Raw genomic sequence first — 18,792 nt, 5'->3', positions numbered from 1 at the left:
CTGTTCCACCACCCTCACAGTAAAGAACTTCTTCCTTCTATCTAACCTGAACTTCCCATTTCAGTTTGAGCCCATCACCCCTTGTGCTACCACTACAGCCCCTGTGAATCCATGCCCTGTGAGCCCAGCTCACGTTGCATCGTGGAGATTCTTCACAACTCCCCAGATGGGCTGAAATAGTGGGGATTTTTCTGGAGAAGGGAATAAACTGATAAGCTGTTATTTTGCTATGATCATCCCCTTCGAGACCGCACGCTCATGGCAAGAGCTGCTTCCAAGTCAAACTGTGTTGTTACAAGGAACTCTGCCTTGGACTTCTGCCCTGTTTCTACACCCACTCTTGAACTACTTATCTAAAACACTTGCAGCAAGAAGAATTACAGCATGGGAAAGAGTCTGAGTTGGGGACTGAAGGTGAGGCTTTCAGAGGGAATAGTGTGATGGACAGGGAAGAAAAAGTTCATCTGCTTTAGGTACATGAGACAAATGCATTGGGACAGCAGCAGTAAGTAGTAAGTACAGGCTGGTAAGGAAGCTTCTTGCACTAAATTTGGTAGAACTTAGTGGAGAAGCAGTTGTTTATGAACTCAGGATCACGGTGATGTTTCAGAACAGTAGCAAATGAGTGATGGAGCAATGGTTCTGCTCATAGTGTTTTCCTGCACTAAAAGTTACGGCCTCCCATATATCCTCCCGTCGTATTCTTTGCCAAAGCCTCCATGGATTATTTCACAAGGAAACAAAGCAATGGCTGAGCAGCCATCCATTGGACTGAACATGTCTCTGTCTTGTGGAAAGGGCTTTTCCACGCTAAATGGGATGATATGGAATGGTTGCAGTTCACTTTAATCTGATGATCTGATTTAAAGCCCTTTGTTCAGACTGCTTAAGATGCAGCAAACAGCACTTGCAGCGCTCTCATCACAGCCCAGAAAACTCCTTTCTTGGCCTCAGAACCACACCAAAAGGTTTCCTCCCAACAGTTTAGGCCATGCTGAGTGGTTTCACTGGTGGACTTACTTCCTAGCATGAGGCTGATTTGGGTATAAAGACATGTAGAAGGGCAGATGAAGAGCATACATCGTGCAGCCTTTTCTGGTAGCAAATTAGAATGAGGTGGGGAATATAAATGCTGGTAAAGACATCGAATGATGGACTCCTAACATCAGTCTCCATGTGTAAGAGAGAAAAAGCCAAGCAAAAGCACTTCAGGTGGCCTCAGTTGGATGTGGTGCTGAGCTTTGCTCTGCAGAGCCCAGTGCATCCTCCTCTTGTGAGGTGATATCCATATGGGCTACTCTCATGGTGCTTTCTGTGCTTGTCTCTCCAGGGTGCTCCAGGAAGGATGGGTACTCAAGGGGAACCTGGCTTAAAGGGTTACCAGGTAAGGATTTTATTGTAGCTTCTGTCTGTTCTCAAATGCAAAACTGCCATTCCAGGATGTAAAATCATTCTTACGCTAGGATTTATTTCTGATCTTGAGTTCAGTTTAGTTCTTTCTCAAGTCTCGCTTTGTACCATCAAGACTTCTCCAAATCATTCGGTTCATCTCTGCCATGAGTCATGGGTCCCTCCAAAGCTGGGATACACAACAGAGGGCTTGAGGGAGACTCTTCAGTCAAACACCTCCTTCCTGTCTCATATGTTGTCTGCTCTCCACAGGGACATGCAGGACCACCAGGGCCAATTGGACCACCAGGGCCGAAGGGGGAAAAGGTAAGACTCCGTATGCGCTTGTGATGGTGGCTGATGCCTTCTGGGGACATGTTTTTCCTGCATCCATAGAAATTCTGCTCAATCTCCAAATCAAAGGAAATCAAAAGGTAGCTTCCTGTGATCAAGTCAGAATAGCACCCTGCACAAACTAACCAGTCCTCAGCAAACTGGGCTTAAATCAGCTGATAGCCTGTTGTAAGTGGGGCAGGACTGGTCTCTCCTCCTTAATGCTCTTGCTCTGCTCTCGCCAACCCAGTTGCCAGAGCTGGCCTGAGTCAGAGCCCTTTCCCCTTGTGCTTTCCCCCTTTTGCTGAGTCAGCACGGCCGTAACCAGCTCAGGCTGGAGCAGTGACTCACATGTTAATGGTTTCCTGTCGGTGGTGTTGGCTGTACTCACAGAGCCCCGCACGTGCCTCCGGCAGCCGCAGCGATGCTCCGGCCCCAGCGTGGGAAGGGAAGGGATGGTCATTGGCAATGGTCAGTCGTGGGGTCCCCATGAAGAGGGGAAATGCATTGAGCTCTTTTCACTCCTTTTCCACTCCCCGTCATGGAGAGCTTCACTTTCACAGCCAAAGTGTGATTGCAGCTGGATGTGTGCAAGGAGCATCATTGCTTGTAAAAAGAGGCTGTGGGATGGAGATCCCAAGGGCTCGTCTTTGCATTCACATGCATCCATTCAGCTCAGGCTCCTGCGTGTCAGGACACCCTGTTCGTGATGCTCTCTGTGCTCTGCCTGGACACTCCTTGTGCTGCAGTGAGTCCCCGTGCTGGTGGCTGAGAGTCAGTGGGGCAGGGTGAGCTGCTTGTATGGCTGTGGGGATGAACGGTGGTCATGCTGCTTTTCCAGTCATTTCCTGCTGCTGAAATGCATCCACAGAGGATGGATTTCATCACCATCAATGCTGTTGATGTTCCTGCTGCTCTGCATCTCCATCAGTGCCTTGTTGGATTTCCTCTCCACCCCCGTGCTGCCCCATCCGCTTCCCAAGCTGCACCTCTTGCTCTTCCAGACTTCAGCAGCATTCCTCCTCTGCTATATTCTGCTGAGTGGCCATGTGGGAGCTGGCAAGCGTTAACCAAGCACAACCAGCCCAGGACAGCGATGTGAGAGCTTATGACCAAGCACAATGTCAGTTGAGAGCCTGGCCAGAGGTTTCTCACAGTCCCACTGGTGAAACTTGAGCATCCTGGCAGAGAACTTTGTAGTTGTAGCTACCAAAAGCAAGATGAGTCATTGACCTTACAGCAGAAGGAGTAAGCAATGTGCAGATACATATCCCTGCTGTTTAAATTGCCTGCTGTTTTATCTTAAACCATTGAAAGTTGCCATCTTCTTGAAAGCTCCCATCTCTTCAGTAGTAAATGGTCCCCAAATTATTGACCTGAAGTTCTCAGTGAAGCACTCTCCTCTTCACCAACATGATATTGGACAACTGGAAGACAAATGGACACTGGAAGAACATCCCTCAGAGATAACATGGATCTTGTGTCATCAGAGCACAGCAACGCTGATGATGGAATGAATTCCACGTGCAAGTATCCAAGCTGAAGCCTCACAAAGACACCAAAGCGTCTAATGGATCCTGCTGAGAACAGTCAGGTCTCTAATGAGCTTTGACAGCCAGATCTCACTCATGTCCGCCTGGAAGGTGAACAGGTCTCAAATACCTTGGTACCTTGCTGAAGAACAGAGCAAGGAGAGCACAGCATCCCATGCTGAGCCTCCACCATCCTTCCCTTCAGCATCCAGGATCTTGCATCTAAGTTTTCTTATCCATCTTTCCTTCTTATCCCCTAAGAGTCACCTGGAACCCAGCCTAAGGACAGACTCCTTCCCTCTGGACATCTGTAACCTCATACATGCGTGCAAACATGAATATGGACGCCTGAATCTGAGAAAATGAAGAGGGAAAGAAAACGGGTCCATGGCTGCTCTATGAGCTTTAAACAATGCAGTAAACTGAGCAGTGCTGAAGAAGGAGGATGAACAATAACGGGGAAGGTCTTCCCTCTTCCAGAGAAGCAAGCAGCTTGGTGAGAGGCATTCCTATGGAATCCAGCTCCCTTGTGCCATAGCAGGCAGCTACTCCACTGCCTTTAATACATTTACAGCTCCTCAAAGAGGCCTTGCTCGGAGCAGACGCCTGCACTTGGCAGCTGCTTAAAGCAGTCCAGATGGGATCCTTTTAGAAATTACAAACTGGTGTATCTCACTTTGGGACAGGAGCCAAGAACAACAACAAGCCTTCCCTTCTTCCCCATGCGTTTTCCATTTGTATCCCAACATGTTTACTTTGCTGCCCTTTACTCTAACTTCTTTGCACTGCAACTTTCCAAAGGATTAGCACAAACCTTTCATGTCCCCCTTGAGCAGCAAAGGAAGTCCTGGAGGAGCTCGGTCCATTGCTGACCAGGCTGCAGGGTTTTCGCAGTTAGAAGACAAAGGGAAAGTTGGGAATTAAACTCAAAGGGACACAAAGCTACAATTCAGCTCTGGGGAGAAAATGTGTGAGTCTTGATGCTCTTCAAGGGTCTCCAGAATTGAGCTTTCCTTGAGTTCATCACATCTCAGCTCCCAAAAGGCAAGGTGTTCACATCCTGCTTGGAAAGAAGAAATCAACGCCAAGACTTCAGCACAGTAACACGTATAATGGGACCCATTGGTTTTTTTTTTACGTGAGACTTAAGGAACAGTGACTTTGATTCCCTTCTAACCTAATGCCTTTGATAGTGGCTAGAAAGCAAACCAAGTGCCAGGTTCTGCTACTGACTACCAGCAAGTTCAGTAGCGCTGGAGACTGGTGGCAGAGCCTATTAGGCATTACTTCCCTTTCTCTTTATTTCACCACCCAAATGTCTCCATCCGTTCCCTCAGTACTGTATTCTGGAGCCATCCTGGCACAGTTTCTCCCTATGTATTTCTCCAACCATGATACCTCCCCAGAACACCAGGCAAATATGCTGGAGTTCCCCACCCAGCACATGTTCTCTTAAGGACAGTAAGTATACCTGTGAGTATATACAAAATCCTGGCAACATCCATCCAACACGTTGCAGTACAGAGAAAGAGAATGCTGCTGTCAGCAAGCATGTGGTGGAGAGAGATGCACTGAGCTCTTTGCTACCTGTTAACTGCAGTAGATTTTGCCAGATCTTGAGCCTCATTCTACTGAGCAAATCACCCCAAATGTCTTCTTCCAGAGGCAGAATCACTAAGAAATCACCCAAGCACCCTTACTGCAGCAGCTACAGCTCAAACAGAAGATAGGAGTAGCCCAGAGAGAAAGTTCAGCAGTCATAAATACCCCAGTGAGTGCAACCAGTGAGAATTACACAAGTCTGTGGGAAACCTGGCTCTGCATGGCTGTGGATGGTTGGGTTTCAAGGCTCTAGGATCACCCCAAGCACCCCAGACACAGCAGCCCCAGGCCCCCCCCAGACCTCCTCTCTCCATTAGCTGCAATGTAAGAGGCACTCTGAGACACATTCATCCCAGGGAGCCAGAGTGCCAGAGACTGAGCGATATGAAGTAGCCAAAAAGTGGAGGAGCTGGAACGTGGCTGTCTTCTACAGGGAGCAATGAAACAACTGTCTCTGAGCCAGGCTCCAGAGCAAATAGGGCACCATGACCCTGAGTGACTTACACAACAGCATTAAGAAAAGGCAGTGTCTGCATTCAGTCTCGAGGGATCTCTGTGGATGTTTTAGAGAGATCTCGGCTATAAATAAGCCAGGTGATGTTATCTACCAACCAAACCACGTGTGGAGCATCCCATCAGCAACTGGAGCTGCCTGACCCTCCCACCTGACCAGTTGTAATGCAAACCCACAGTGGTGGCACACAACCAGGGAGCCCATCCAGACCACCCTTGTGCCCATGACAGCTCAGCCCTCAGTGAGGGTGGGGAAAGGCTTCATTAAGGAGCTTGGTTTGACTGTCGGCAATAGAAGCCAGAGGCAGACTGCTTCCCATATTGTTGTAATTATAAGCTCTATAACCCTTTGCACCTGGTTCTTTAGGGAGGACAGTTTAGACCAGACAGAAACAACCAGCAGAGAGGCCAGGAAAGCAATGTGAAGAGTCAGTGTGCTCCAGGTTGTGAAGCAAACAACAGAAACAATACAACAGAGCCTTTGACTTAGGAGCCTGTGGTATGGGAGGACTGAATTGGGTCTTAGGGAAGCATCTGCCACATAATCTGCTGTCTACATTAACACTTGCATTCTTATTCACAGGGAGAACAAGGAGATGATGGGAAGGTAGAAGGCCCACAGGGACCACCCGGAGACAGAGTAAGATGTTAAATCCCTTCTCTGATCAACCCTGGCCTGATTTTGACAGAGTTGGTTCCTTGTAGACCATGTACAACCCATTGAGGTATTGCGGATGACAGATTGTTTATGGCCACCTTGTTTTATTGTTGTAGGGTCCTGTTGGTGACAGAGGTGATCGGGGGGAGCCTGGAGACCCTGGTTATCCTGTGAGTCTTATTCCTAATGCATCATTCAGAAATGGTTGTCTCGGGGAAGGGCTTCCAGTCTGCATCAATCAGCCCACAGAAGGTCAACCCTTTGCCCAGTAGTCATGATTCATGTCTATGGTCCCTTGTCAACCACTGCACATGGTGGTTTCAAACAAGGAGTAACTCAGATATCTATACCTCAGGTGTTTCTGAAAGCAAATGTGGGTGCTACAGGTCAGCATCTCACAATGCCATGAACTTACCCGAGCACACTACACTGGCAGAATGAGCAGGACCATCTCACCAGAGGTATTTGTGATTACCAAGGAAATACCCTGGGGAAGGTGTGTACCAGTTTGGTCGTGCCAGTGCTGGTGAATTCAAGACTGATGTGCCCACAGTTGTATTGTCTTTCATGGGGAGATCTCTGTTCACTACTGGTATTTCTGTCAAAAGCAAGAGCAGGGTTATGAATTATTCCCTGTGCTCCTGATGCTCTCTTTGCGGGACATCTTCTCTGATTGACCTGCAAAGTCTTACTGAGTCTTTCCTCCATCCAAAAACAGCAGGTCAGAGTGACCCACCGTAGTAATCTACATAAGAGTTTCAATTCACCAGGGTAACGGTGCTGCTGCCTTACTTTATAGGACAGCAGTCTCCAACTGGTCACTTACATTAGTGCTGTGTGTAACTAGGAATGCATTAGAAAGCCTTCTTTACTGCTTAGATGGTGATTAGAGCTCCCCTTAGCTATTCCTTTCCAATGCACATCCATGGGAGCACATACACTACCTGCAAGCTTCAGCATTTCTGTATCAGCAGAACACAGATATGCAGGTCTTCTCCAATAGAGCACGTTACATCCCTTCTTGTTTCCCATTGCCACAACAGTACCCATGAATAAACATTTTTCCCCTCTCTGTTTTTCATTTAAGGGTCAAGAAGGACTCGATGGAGAAAGAGGAAAACCCGGCCAGCAAGGCTTACCTGTAAGAGATGCTGCTCTATTGTAAGCTACCCAATGTCCCTTGCATGTGAAAAGCAGATGCAGAAAGGAAGGAAGGTGGGAAGGGCTGCAGTAAGGAGTGCGCTGAGCTGTGAAATGCAATGTGTGCATTTCCATGAGCCAGGCCTAGACAATGGGCATTTGGGTCCATGTCGAGACTCAAGTGGGTGATGAAACAGGGATCATTCCCAGAAGCCTGTGTCCAAAACTGTCCTTTCTGAGTGATCCAAGAGGGACTAAAAAGCTTGGAGATGAGTGATGGGGGATGACAGTGACAGTGGAGGGGTCTGCTTGGGAGTGACACATCTGGCGTGCTGCTGGTGAGAGATGGGCCAGTGTGAGGTGAGAGCGTGTTATTCTGCTGGCATTGATGAAAGACAAAATTAAATCCAAACTTAATGGAAGGACTTTTTATTCCCTTGTATATGTGACTACTGCAGCACACTGAATGTATTTTGTATTGGGAAATAACGTGGAATCAATTCCCATTCTTTGTAGGGCTGTTGGGAAGAGCAACAGGTTCTGGTCTGGGACAAAATCTTAGTGCTCTATCAAATGGCCTTGAAGTGGGTAGAGCTGCTGCACTCCCAGTGGATGTAGTTTATTCTGAGAGGTGGTAGCACCTTGGATGTCAGTGGTTTAGATGGAGCAGAAGCTCTTTAAGTAAAGACCCATTAGAAACACGTGGCTCATTGGTGTTGGCCAAGCAATTGCCCCCGACACAAATACACACATCTGGATGGCCAGAAGAAAAGGTGCAGATGTGTGTGATGGGGAAGAGAGCTGTGAAATATCCTCTCTGCTTCACTCCTCCATAGCAGATCTCTAATATCTGACATCCAGGCAAAACCAAGGAGAGGGCTGCAGCATGCAGAAGGGAGTCAGCACCAACACTAAGGATGCAGTCACTGTGTAGTCACTGCCGTACCTTTCCCACAGCAGGCTCCTTCCTGTCCACTTCCAGCACAGTTTTCCAGGCACCATTGGGAATTTAGGGAATATTTTCCATGAGTGCAAGCACCACCCAAGGGAGGGGGTAGCACTGATCCAACTGACACCCTGTTAAATGCTCTCTGGAGACAGTTCCTTCCCTCTTTCACCCACGAGGGCCGTCTGAGCACAGGCTCTTCCCCAGTACAGTCGGTGTTAGGGCTGTTCTTTGCTGTGCACTTGGTGCAAGGTGACAGCCAGAAGAGAATTTCAAGCAGCTTTTTCTTGCTTGTGTTTTGCAGGGGGATCCGGGACCACCAGGCCAGCCAGGAGCAAAGGGATCCAAAGGTGATGTGGTAGGTTTCAGCAGGGTGGATTTATAGTGTCCCAGGTTTAAAGAACCGGCTTGGTTAAGCGTTATTCCCAGGATGTGTGATTCGCCCTCTGGTCTGCGCCTTGAAGGACCTGCTGGGAGGGCTGTAAAGGTGCATTTGAGTGTCCAAGCCCAATAGCTTGGTGGCTTGGTGGAGCTAAAGAAGATGAAGAGAGTTTCAGTTTGAGCAGGTCTTCAGTCACTGCCACGGGGCTGTGTCTCCTTCCCATAGCCCTGTTCGTGGTGCCTCCAGCTGGCTCCTCTGTCCCTAAGGAGGTCTGAGCCAGGCAAGCGTCTCTCATTTGAACCATGAATGTTTCTGGCTTGAAACCTTCACGGATTTGGAGTCCATTTATCCATGCAATTATGTTTCTTGGAAGAGTCCCTCTATTGCCCTCATTGAGCAAGGAAACACAGCACACATGGGTCCTTCAGGGTTCATCGCGGTACCTCATACCTATTCCTTCCTCCACATCTGGCTGTACTGACAGCTGGCTAATTACTCTCACAGATCAGGGGCTTTATTTGCTAAAATATAAGAATGTGACCTCAGTGCTCAGCAAATCCCTGCTCCCTTTGGGCAGATGTCAGGATTTTAAATCTGAGCCTGCTGGGGTGATGCCAGGAGGTAGTGTAACCTCCTGTAGGTGTTATTGGTACATATAGTGGTATACATTGGTATATATATAGTGGACTAGTGATAAGGGGAATAAACTCTACCCATGGAAGGACAATCTGGAGCTGCCTTTGGGAGTAATGAATAGCAGAGAAAGCACCCCCAGGAGTGTTTCTTTCATGGAGCTGGTCCTGTGCAGATGGAGAAACAATGCACAGAAAAGGCTGTGCTTCTGTTTAGGAGTGCTTTAGTACATGACCTCACTGAGAGAGCCCTGGTGAAGGTTGAGTTTTCCATTCATTCTGCACGAATTAATCCCTTTCACAGCTAACAAACCCCAGGAGGATTTTCTTTTCATGTCTCTATTCACATTGCACACTTCGGGCACAGGATACCCTTTTCATCCCCATCAACTTCCCAAAACAGGAGCCACCTCCCAGAGGAAAGCTCATCCTGAAAGCCATGCAGAAGACTCCACTGGGTCCTTGCTTTGGCACTGAGCTGCCCATGAACTGAGAGAGGACGCAGGTTTTAAGCATCTTGTTCTAATGTTTGCCAGTGCACCGAGTCCTCCCTCGAGTTCATCCTGCTTTCTTTGTCCTCATCTGCTCTGTATTAGGAAAAATGTAGGTCCTTGCCTTCTAGCTATTCATTCCTGCCCTAGAACTCTCAAGACGTACGAAGAATCGCTTGTAATAAAACCAAATAGCAGCTCATTGCCCAGTGTTGGAGCAACTGACTTTATAAATCTCCTTTCTCCACAAAACTCTTTCCAACCATTATCCGAACGCACACCCTCGGTCAGGCTCCCAAGTGGAGCTGGGTTAGAACTGCTGCAACTCTAGATGTCTGTCTGGCTTTACTTGCAGGGTCAAAAAGGAAAGCAGGGAGCACGGGGCAATGCAGGGAGCAGAGGCTCACCGGTAGGTAAAAACTCCATGTTCTGCTCCAGGAGATGCTGCCCAGGAGCTCCATCACTGACTCCTTTGTGATTTTAGGGCATCCTTGGCCTACCAGGTCCTCGAGGAGTGGTGGGAAGGCAGGGCCAAGAGGGTGCCCCTGGAGTGGATGGAGTGCCTGGGAAGGATGGCGTGCCTGGGATGCTGGTGAGTTTGCAAGTGTAATACAGCATCAATAGCAAAGGCAGCTTAGGAGCTGGAAAACCAAGAGGTAGCATAGGAGAAACGGAGGTTGTCCAGCTATAGATGGTCCAGTTTACATGTACCCACAGTAATTATAGGTCCCCCTGCACATCTCACATGCTGCCTGTGCATTGCCAAGTCTATAAATAAACCAGTGTTTCTTGCATGCACAGACTTCTGGATGCACCTCTGCCCATGGTGCTTGCTGAGGCAGGACCTCACCACTCCCTCATCTCTGTGCAGAGGTGGGAAGAGCATCTTGCTCCATAACCTTTTCTGGGTTTCTTTCCTAGGGAGAGCAGGGCGATGATGGGGAGCAAGGCGTGACAGGGATGTCGGGCAAAAGAGGCAACCCTGGCATACCAGGACTCCCCGGGGCACAGGGACCACCAGGATTCAAGGTGAGTTTCTGACTCCCTAAGTTACTGCTATGAGCAACCCTGCCTGTGAGCCTGTTGTCTTGAAAGCTTGGATTCTCCAAGGTCTAATAAAGCTGCTTCTCCTGCTGCTTTTCACTTAGCTAGAGGCTGCGTAGATCCCTTTCCTCCTTCACCCCTCCATTCTCATGATGTTCACAGCAGCTGAATGTCCCAAAGACCCTTTCTCCTCTGTTCACTGAGCTCACATACAGCGTATACCCTCACTACGAACACTTTAGCCTTCTTTCATTAGAAACAGGGTTAAGAACCAGGGCCCTGGAGAAGTGGCAAAGGAACTGCTGCAGCCTGCCTGTAGGATGCCCAAAGCTGATGACTCCTTGGGAGATTTGGGTGTCCTCTGGCTGCTGCTTTGCTAGGCCTGAACTGCCAAAGGGAAATCTGTGCTGCTTGGGGTTTAGCATGGATTTATTGCATTGGAATGGCTGGAGCTAGGATGGGCTTGGACATCACTCTGGGTGGAAGCAGGGCCAAGCTGCTTTAGTGACCTGGGGGGTTATTCCTGGTCATTACCCTAGTCCAGGCCACAGGATCTAAACGGGACCAGAAGCAATTCAGCCTTCTGTAGCCAGACTCAATGAACAGGAAGTCTCCAGCTGGGTGTGAGAGGCTCTCAGGTCTGGGTTAAACCGCTGTCTCCCTTAACACATCACTCTTGGACTGTCACTTGCTGCCCTCCAGCTGCCTTGGGTAGAATAACAGGATGCTGCCATAAGCGACTGCAAGACCGTGGGGTGTTGTGGCAGATCCACACCCTGCTCCAGGGAAATCTACTGCCCCTTTTCCATCTGCTCAACCATCCTTGGCTCTTGCTGCCTTTGCTCCTCTCTCCCAAGCGGAGTCACTGGGGCTTGTGCAGCTCCTGATGCATGGCAGAGGGAATTGATGGGGAGCAACATGTGGTGCTGGGTCTCAGAAACCCCTCTCTGCAGTCGCTGGTGCTGGGGAGCACGTTGGCTTCGCAGGCTCTGGATTGCAGTTCTCCAGCTGGAGTCTTGGAGCATCCTCAACATTTTAGATGGATTAATCATCACTTGTGGGGGGCATGAGATTACGGGAAGCTCCAGGGCAGGACAGGCAACACATGGAAGTGCAAACAGAAGAGGTTTCACCCCTTTGCTGCCCTTAGCCCTGATGCAATACAGCTCTGCTGAAGCTCATGCTCTGTGTGAAGCTCAGGAGGGGACCAAGCCATGCCCATCACTGGTGCATCCTGCGGCAATCCGCCGTAGCATCTCCTGCTGAAACCACATTCCTTGTCCCGATGAGCCACTCTTCCCCAGCTTTCCATCTATGGCTATTTTGGCTGAGCGTTGTTATATTTAGCTCCTGTCCTTCAGAATTACTTGAATCCTGTTATTTTTAGGGTGAAAGAGGATTGCCTGGACAGAGCGGCCAAACAGGGAAGCGAGGATCATCGGGAGGAACGGGCCTTCCAGGGAGCCCTGGCGATCCAGGACCCAAAGGACAACCGGTTAGTGATGAATGGAGCTGATCAGCCCTCAATCCATGGTGTCTCCTGCAGGAAAGGGTGCAGGCTGGGATAGCAGGGTGAACCCTGGGAGGGCCTTTATGGATGAACCCATAACCAGGGTGTGCATGAGTGCTGGAGCATCACCACAGCTCCCTCCATCATGCGCGTTTCCCTGCTCACTTGTGCACAGGGATGTGTAACCCATGCCTGTGCTCCCCAAGACAACATGAGTGTCCACATCATCCTCATGCCTGTGGTTCCAGGCCATGGTGTGTGCTGGCAGCCAGGCTGCAGAACCATCTCAAGCACCCTCAGCACTGTCTTTATCAGAGCTGTTATAAGCACAGTGGGAGCCCATGGGAGGTATTGAGTGAAGGAGGTGAACCAGGCACCCTGAGCCACCCAAAGAGTGGGAAGGAGGGTCTATAGCTCCTCTGGGATGTGCAGGAGGTGCAGGAGTGAGTGACATTGTGCAGTTTTTAGCCTCAGTCAAAGCAGAAGCTGAATTCCCACTCCTGTCTCCGAGGCTTGCTCCAAACCCTTCCTGCTTTTCCTTATTGTGCTGGTGGGGTTGTCCTGTTCAGCACAGAAGTGCACACTTTATCATCCTGAGGTTATATTGACAACACACAAGCCATTTAGATGGGGAAGATCATCAGAGGGTCTAGTTAGGCCATAGGTGTAAAACTAACACAAGAGAGATTGGGGCTAACACAAAACGAGGAACAAGATGAACCCCGAACAACCTCGATTACAATAGCCTTGTTTGGATATTTCATAGAAAACCCTGTGATGGCAGCGTTGAAGCCAGCAACAGAACAGCAATATCATTTTGCCTCGTGTCCACAAGTGGTAGGCTCATTTGCCCAGTATTGCCTATGCCTACCTTGCTGCATAGGGATGGGGTCTCCTTAGCTGAGATGATTCCATGGCATTGAAACCATTCTGACTCCCCACTTTTGCCTGGAACTCCTCTATATAAAGAGGGCTTGCTTGGTTCTGCAATTGCAGGGAAGACCTTAGTCCTTTGTTAGTAGCAGTTTTCCTTTCCAGGATCCATAAAATGGCAGTTAAATCAATTTGCATCCCTGGAAAGTTCTTTATGCTCCATCGAGTCCAACCAAGCCCTTCCTTGCCAAGCACTTTCTCACTGCTGTGGCAGGAAAAATCCTCCTAACACTGAGTTCTCTTGACTGCCTCTGGAATAGCCTTGTAATAGAGGTGGTGGAAACCCCATCGCTTGAGTCATTTACAACTGGGCTGAACAAGACACTGTAAAACACCCCATAAAGCACAATTCAGCGTGGGTCACTCAGTCCTGCCGCGAGGCCAAACAAGCCTTTTCCATCCCTGATGTTCCTACGACTGTACATGAATCATGTGGTGCATGTTTCTGACCCTTTTTCCTTAGCACTGAATCATTTCACATTCTGACATCTGAGAAGCCGGGAATATCAAAGCTCACGCATCTCAAACGTGGTGAGATGAGGGTGTTTATGCAAGCACATGCTACCCACTGTGGGGTTTTTGTTCTCAGGGTGCATGCGATGTGCTCATCCGAGCTTGTTGGCATTCCAAATATTGTATTATTATTATTACTGCAAAATAGAGCAAAAACCCCTGCAGGGTTGGCTAGGAAAAGGGTAAGGGGATATGCACAAAGGGTAAGGGGATGTGCACAAAGGGTAAGGGGATGTGCACAAAGGGTAAGGGGATGTGCACAAAGGGTAAGGGGATATGCACAAAGGGTAAGGGGATGTGCACGGTTGTCCTGGGTTTGAGTGCAAGGTTATGTTGTAGGAACATGCACTTTTTTTGACAGCTTGAATGAGTTTGAAACTATCTTTTAACAGGTCAGCCCAGCTGGTATTAGAAATACAAAGAGTTTGTTTTAAAGGGCTTTGGGGATGGTTTATTTTCAGCATGAACTTCCAAGATCTATGTCAGAATAGATGCTCCGTCCTGCTTCTGCTGATGGTGGTCCAAGCTAGACAAGCATCGGCTAGAAATAGTGCAGGCATGGCCCCCATTTGGGAGCAAACAGGCTAAGTCTGGGATCTAAGTAATCCACAAATCTATGAGAGCTTCTGGAGTTGTTTTCAGCCTGATGTTTGTGTAATTCCCCCTTCATGCTTCTTTCTTGTCGGTCCTGCTTAGCCTGAAGAATACCAGTGGGTTTCTTTCTCTGAAGATGCCTTCAGGTGCGCTGCAGTTCAGTGTGAGCTTACTGTTGTTCTTTGTCCTTGTGTTTGTCTTGGCTGTGATTTGCAGGGGGACTTTGGCGAGGCAGGATTTCCAGGGATTGCAGGCATGTTTGGGCCAAAGGTAAGAGGCCGTCTTGTGACCCGTTGGCTTTCTAGTCCCTCTTTACTGGGGACAGACAATGCAATAGTTGTTGCAAAGGCTTTGTGAGCAGCTCTGCAGAAACTATGGAAATTGAATTGTGACTCCAACTTCCTTAGTTAATACATCTTCATTTATTGACTGTGGGCTTGCATATGCTTTGTTGGTGCTTGTTCCTGTTAAAATGAGCAGACGATAGAGGCGAAAGGGCTGTTCAATGGACTTTGGAGCTGTTTTCCCCACCTGAACATCTTTCAGATGCTTGCGTTTCCAGCATCACAGAATCACAGAGTGGTTTGTGTTGGAAGGGACCTTAAAGCTCATCCAGTTCCAGCCCCCTGCTGTAGGAAGGGACACCTTCCACTAGAGCAGCTTGCTCCAAGCTCCTGTTGGAAAACAGGAGTGGGAAAAGAGCTGTTAAGAAACTGGACTTTCCTATTCCCCTAGGCAAGAGGCAGCAGCTCTGTGCAGCAAGGACATAAACGTATGGGCTATGTTTATTAATGGGACCTGACTTCTCCTCTTTGCTCGCAGGGCCCCCCAGGAGACCTCGGTTTCAAAGGCATTCAGGGACCCCGTGGGCCTCCTGGTCTCATGGTGAGTGGGTTTTAGTTTGTTTGCTTTGGGTGGATTTTCTCCCCTCTGTTTCTATGTGGCTCCAGGGTGCTATAAGGAGCACAGTGCCCTCTTCACTGCATGGGTATCTTCTGCCTTGGAGACAGTCTCACTGCTATACCCACGGCGCAGACAGCTCCAGCTACACTGAGATCCTTCTATTCCTGGGCTTTCTGAGGTTTTCCATGGGTTGTGACACCAAACTGTGAGGGTTTGTGTCTATGGAGCTGCGTTTGAAACAGCTTATTTCAGCTGCAGCAAATACCATGGTCGTGCTGCTGAGAAGCAGCAAAGAGCTTCAGCATCTTTACTGAGTCTGACATGGTAAAAGCAAACCACCGGTTCCCATGTGATGGTTCACACCTATCGTTTCTTTCCTAGGGAAAGGAAGGCATTATTGGTCCTCTTGGCATTCAGGGTCCCAAGGGAAGCCCAGTAAGTATCTGCACTTTTTCTAGCTGTGTTTTAGAGCAGTGTTTGAGATGCATGAGTAAATCCCTCTGTAAAGAGTGAAATGAAATGGTCTTTAAGATGAGCAGCTTGAAAGGCAGGTTTAGTCTCTGGCTGTGTATATAGTTGCATGAGGAGCAGCTCTACCCTAAGTGTGCCAGTTTGGTACAGAGGCTGCTACTGGCAGAGGTGAAACCCAGCAAGATGAGCACAGGCAATGCCAAAACATCCAGTAATGGGCAATTTTATCGCCTTGGGATGAGCGGGGCAATACAGGAACCTGAGCTGATGTGTTTAGGGATGCACCTGGCTCCTTGCAAGGAGCTTCTGGGTGGCAATACATCCTGGCAATGCAGGTCAATAACAGTCACTGACAGCCACCTCTGTGCTTCAACAGGGGCCCAAGGGAGACAAAGGCAGCCGTGGAGACATGGTAAGTACTGATCTGCGCCCTGTGTCCCTCTCCTTGAGCAGCCAAGAGTCACACCAGGCTCCACTGCACCCACATGGGCTCTGGCTCAGTGTGGTGGCATCAGTCTCACGTGAGGGCAACACACAACACACACACCCCCCCATACAAGTGTGCACACACATGTGTGCATGCACATCCACATGTGCACCTATCCACCCGCTCTGCTGTTTAGATTCCCATTTCAGAACCCAATTCCACAGCAAAATCTAACACTTCATCATGTTAGCTATGACCAGGAACAAATCACAGTGAATGGCAGCTCAAAAAACCACAGGCTGCCCAGGCCAGGGGCATGGGACATGCTTAAGTAACATCACTGCCTGGGCGCAGTCCCCATTGTATGAGGGAGCAGTGCCAGCGCATGTTCTTGCCTTCTGCTCTTCCTCTGGTCCTCTTCTTGTGGTGGTTGTGATGGACTTCTTTACCTTCTCACAGCATCTTGGTGCTCCCACCATACAGGAGGTGTGTGGGGATGCTGGATACATGCTATACATCCTCCTTGTTACCCATAACACGAACGGTTAGCTCTCCAGGTTGTTTCTTACAGCAACCAGTGGCTGTTCCTGCACGCAGGGGCTTGTTCCAGGCATCCCAGCACACACAGTGTGTGGTTGGTTCAGAAGGCTGGTTTGTGCCTTCTTCAAACAAGACCTCTTATAAGCAAATACCCCACATACCCAAATCCCAGTGCACGTTTCTAACCAGCCAGGGTGCTGCCTCTCTCCTTGCTCACCATTTTCCACCTCCATGGACACAGCAGAGCATCGGCTGATGTTGAGGCCATCAGCATCCTGTTGTAACCTCTCTGCTGTAGACGGTTTGGACCCTGCTTCCACTGTCCTTCAGTGCAGAACCCAGCCCTCGCACAGGCACCTCAGGAACAGCACACAGTGAGATGTATATAGATATACAGAGATAGATGGAGATTTTGGTTCATTAATGAGCATCTTCTGACAGCTGTTGCCTTTTCTTTCCTTCTTTTTCTTCTGCAGGGTCTGCAAGGTCCAAGGGTAAGTGTTTGAAATCACTTTTTCTGACTAATATCTCGTGTTTAAATAAAGCAGTTGCTTTTAGCAAATGGAAAGCTGCAGGGTGGGTAGCTGTGGATGCAGGGAACGTGATGAGTACCTGGGGATGTGGCATTAATGATAGTTAAAGAGCTAAAGGCTGGGAACAAGGGATGCACTAGGAATGGACCAGGTGAAGACAGATGCGCTCGGAGTTGGGAGGTGGATGCAATGAAACCACCTCCTGTCTCCTGAAGGGGTTGAGGGAGAAGATGCTGTAAGAGGTTGGAAACCTGGAGGATTCCAGCAGGGAAATAGAGCTGTACACTGCAGGTATTGCACTAACTGATGCCGCTCTGTCTTTAGGGTCCTCCAGGCCCACGAGGACACCCTGGCCCTCCGGTACGTATGTGTGGAAAGGGTTCAAAGGCATGATTGAAGCAAGGTTAAATTTACTGCTGTGTCTCCAGAGGTTCTGTTCACTCATTGGAAATTATAGCTTAGCCCCATTCCTTGTTTGCAAAACCATGTGTGTGTGAATGGAGCAGTGTTTCTTGTGCTTCAGCCCAAACCATCTCCAAGTATCTTATATAGAGACAGCATTGTTGCCTCCCTCACTCATCTGCATTGGGGGACTCCAAGGGGAAGAGGATGAACATGAGTGAATACCTTTGCAGCAGTGCTTGCCCATCCTTCTGGCTGATGCCCCTTTTCTGCTTTGCTTTCCAGGGACCGCCAGGAATTCCGGCCTCGTTTGTAAGTTGCTGTTTTCTCTCTGTTTGTTAACGCTGATAATAAGTGATGCAGCACCAAGGTGCTGATGGGACATCCAGAAAGAGCTGCTGGGAGCCTGAAGACACACGCTCAGGTCCAGCAAGAGCTGCAGAGCAATGCTTGAATCACAGCCCTAGACTGAGAAGCATTTGCTTGCATGAGGGCAGCTTCTAACAATCTCAGTTACCATCTCTTTCACCCCACCCTAGCAACAAGACAGCTTTGGGGCAGCTTTCCAGACACTGATCGACTCGAACACCGCACTCAAGACAGAGGTAGGAGAGTCCTTTTGAACTCACCAGTCTTTGATGGGAACAATCAGGGTTTTGTTTGCTCTTTGTGTGTGCTTAACGTTTATACACACAAAGCTGCTGGTTGAGGCCGTTCTTACGGAACATCTGGGGTTTATGCATGCAAAGATCCCTTTAAAGGATGTGGTTGTGTTGCATTTGTGACAATTGAGACCTCATCCCTTTAGAGATGTCCCATTCAGGAGAGTGCATGGGATGAAGTTCACTGGGTCCCAGACACAGCCCGTCTTTGCCCCACTGCTTTTGCCCCATATAAAGCAGAAACCCTTATGGTTACAGCGTCTTGTGCCCCCTCCCAAGACACACCTGACTTTGCATCCTTCTCTCTCCAGGGTTACCAACATCCAGACTTCCTCATGCTGGACCACGGAGGGGAGATCTTTAAGACACTACACTACCTCAGCAACCTCATTCAGAGCATCAAGAGACCCCTGGGAACCAAGGAAAACCCCGCACGCATCTGTCGAGACCTCATGAACTGTGAACAGAAGATGAACGATGGTAGGAAGCCCTGAGCCCGTGATGGCTGCGTCCTCCATAGGGCAAATTCACATGGCCCAAACTGGTCTCCTCCCATGGGAGCAGTAATGCAGCTATTAGAACTCACCTTTTCTCATCACGTCAAAGATAAAGTGCTCTTTTTAACCCCCAAATCTTCTGTTT

General features: G+C 49.0%; 1 protein-coding gene across 2 annotated transcripts in view; it reads left to right on the top strand.

Annotated features, from left to right (window-relative positions):
• The window catches only part of COL27A1 (collagen type XXVII alpha 1 chain), a 151,734-nt gene that overhangs the window by 129,397 nt on the left and 3,545 nt on the right, over positions 1–18,792 (top strand). The window contains exons 40-58 of one of the 2 annotated variants that reach the window (XM_061477045.1): positions 1,331–1,384; positions 1,663–1,716; positions 5,953–6,009; positions 6,144–6,197; positions 7,115–7,168; positions 8,418–8,471; positions 9,974–10,027; positions 10,103–10,210; positions 10,540–10,647; positions 12,050–12,157; positions 14,429–14,482; positions 15,035–15,097; positions 15,497–15,550; positions 15,963–15,998; positions 17,030–17,047; positions 17,411–17,446; positions 17,774–17,800; positions 18,028–18,093; positions 18,462–18,630. In XM_061477045.1, coding sequence (XP_061333029.1) covers positions 1,331–1,384; positions 1,663–1,716; positions 5,953–6,009; positions 6,144–6,197; positions 7,115–7,168; positions 8,418–8,471; positions 9,974–10,027; positions 10,103–10,210; positions 10,540–10,647; positions 12,050–12,157; positions 14,429–14,482; positions 15,035–15,097; positions 15,497–15,550; positions 15,963–15,998; positions 17,030–17,047; positions 17,411–17,446; positions 17,774–17,800; positions 18,028–18,093; positions 18,462–18,630 — 1,228 coding nt within the window. Of the gene's footprint in view, positions 1–1,330; positions 1,385–1,662; positions 1,717–5,952; positions 6,010–6,143; positions 6,198–7,114; positions 7,169–8,417; positions 8,472–9,973; positions 10,028–10,102; positions 10,211–10,539; positions 10,648–12,049; positions 12,158–14,428; positions 14,483–15,034; positions 15,098–15,496; positions 15,551–15,962; positions 15,999–16,883; positions 17,048–17,410; positions 17,447–17,773; positions 17,801–18,027; positions 18,094–18,461; positions 18,631–18,792 lie in introns of those variants that run through there. The other variant, XR_009747519.1, reaches the window with a different exon arrangement.

Source organism: Pezoporus flaviventris, unplaced genomic scaffold (genome assembly GCF_033815535.1).
Source record: "Pezoporus flaviventris isolate CSIRO_AGI_PZ_B2104156 unplaced genomic scaffold, CSIRO_AGI_Pfla_v1 ptg000097l, whole genome shotgun sequence".
Taxonomy (NCBI): Eukaryota; Metazoa; Chordata; class Aves; order Psittaciformes; family Psittacidae; genus Pezoporus; species Pezoporus flaviventris.
The sequence above is the reverse complement of the archived record's forward strand: the minus strand, read 5'-3'. Positions and strand labels throughout refer to the sequence as shown.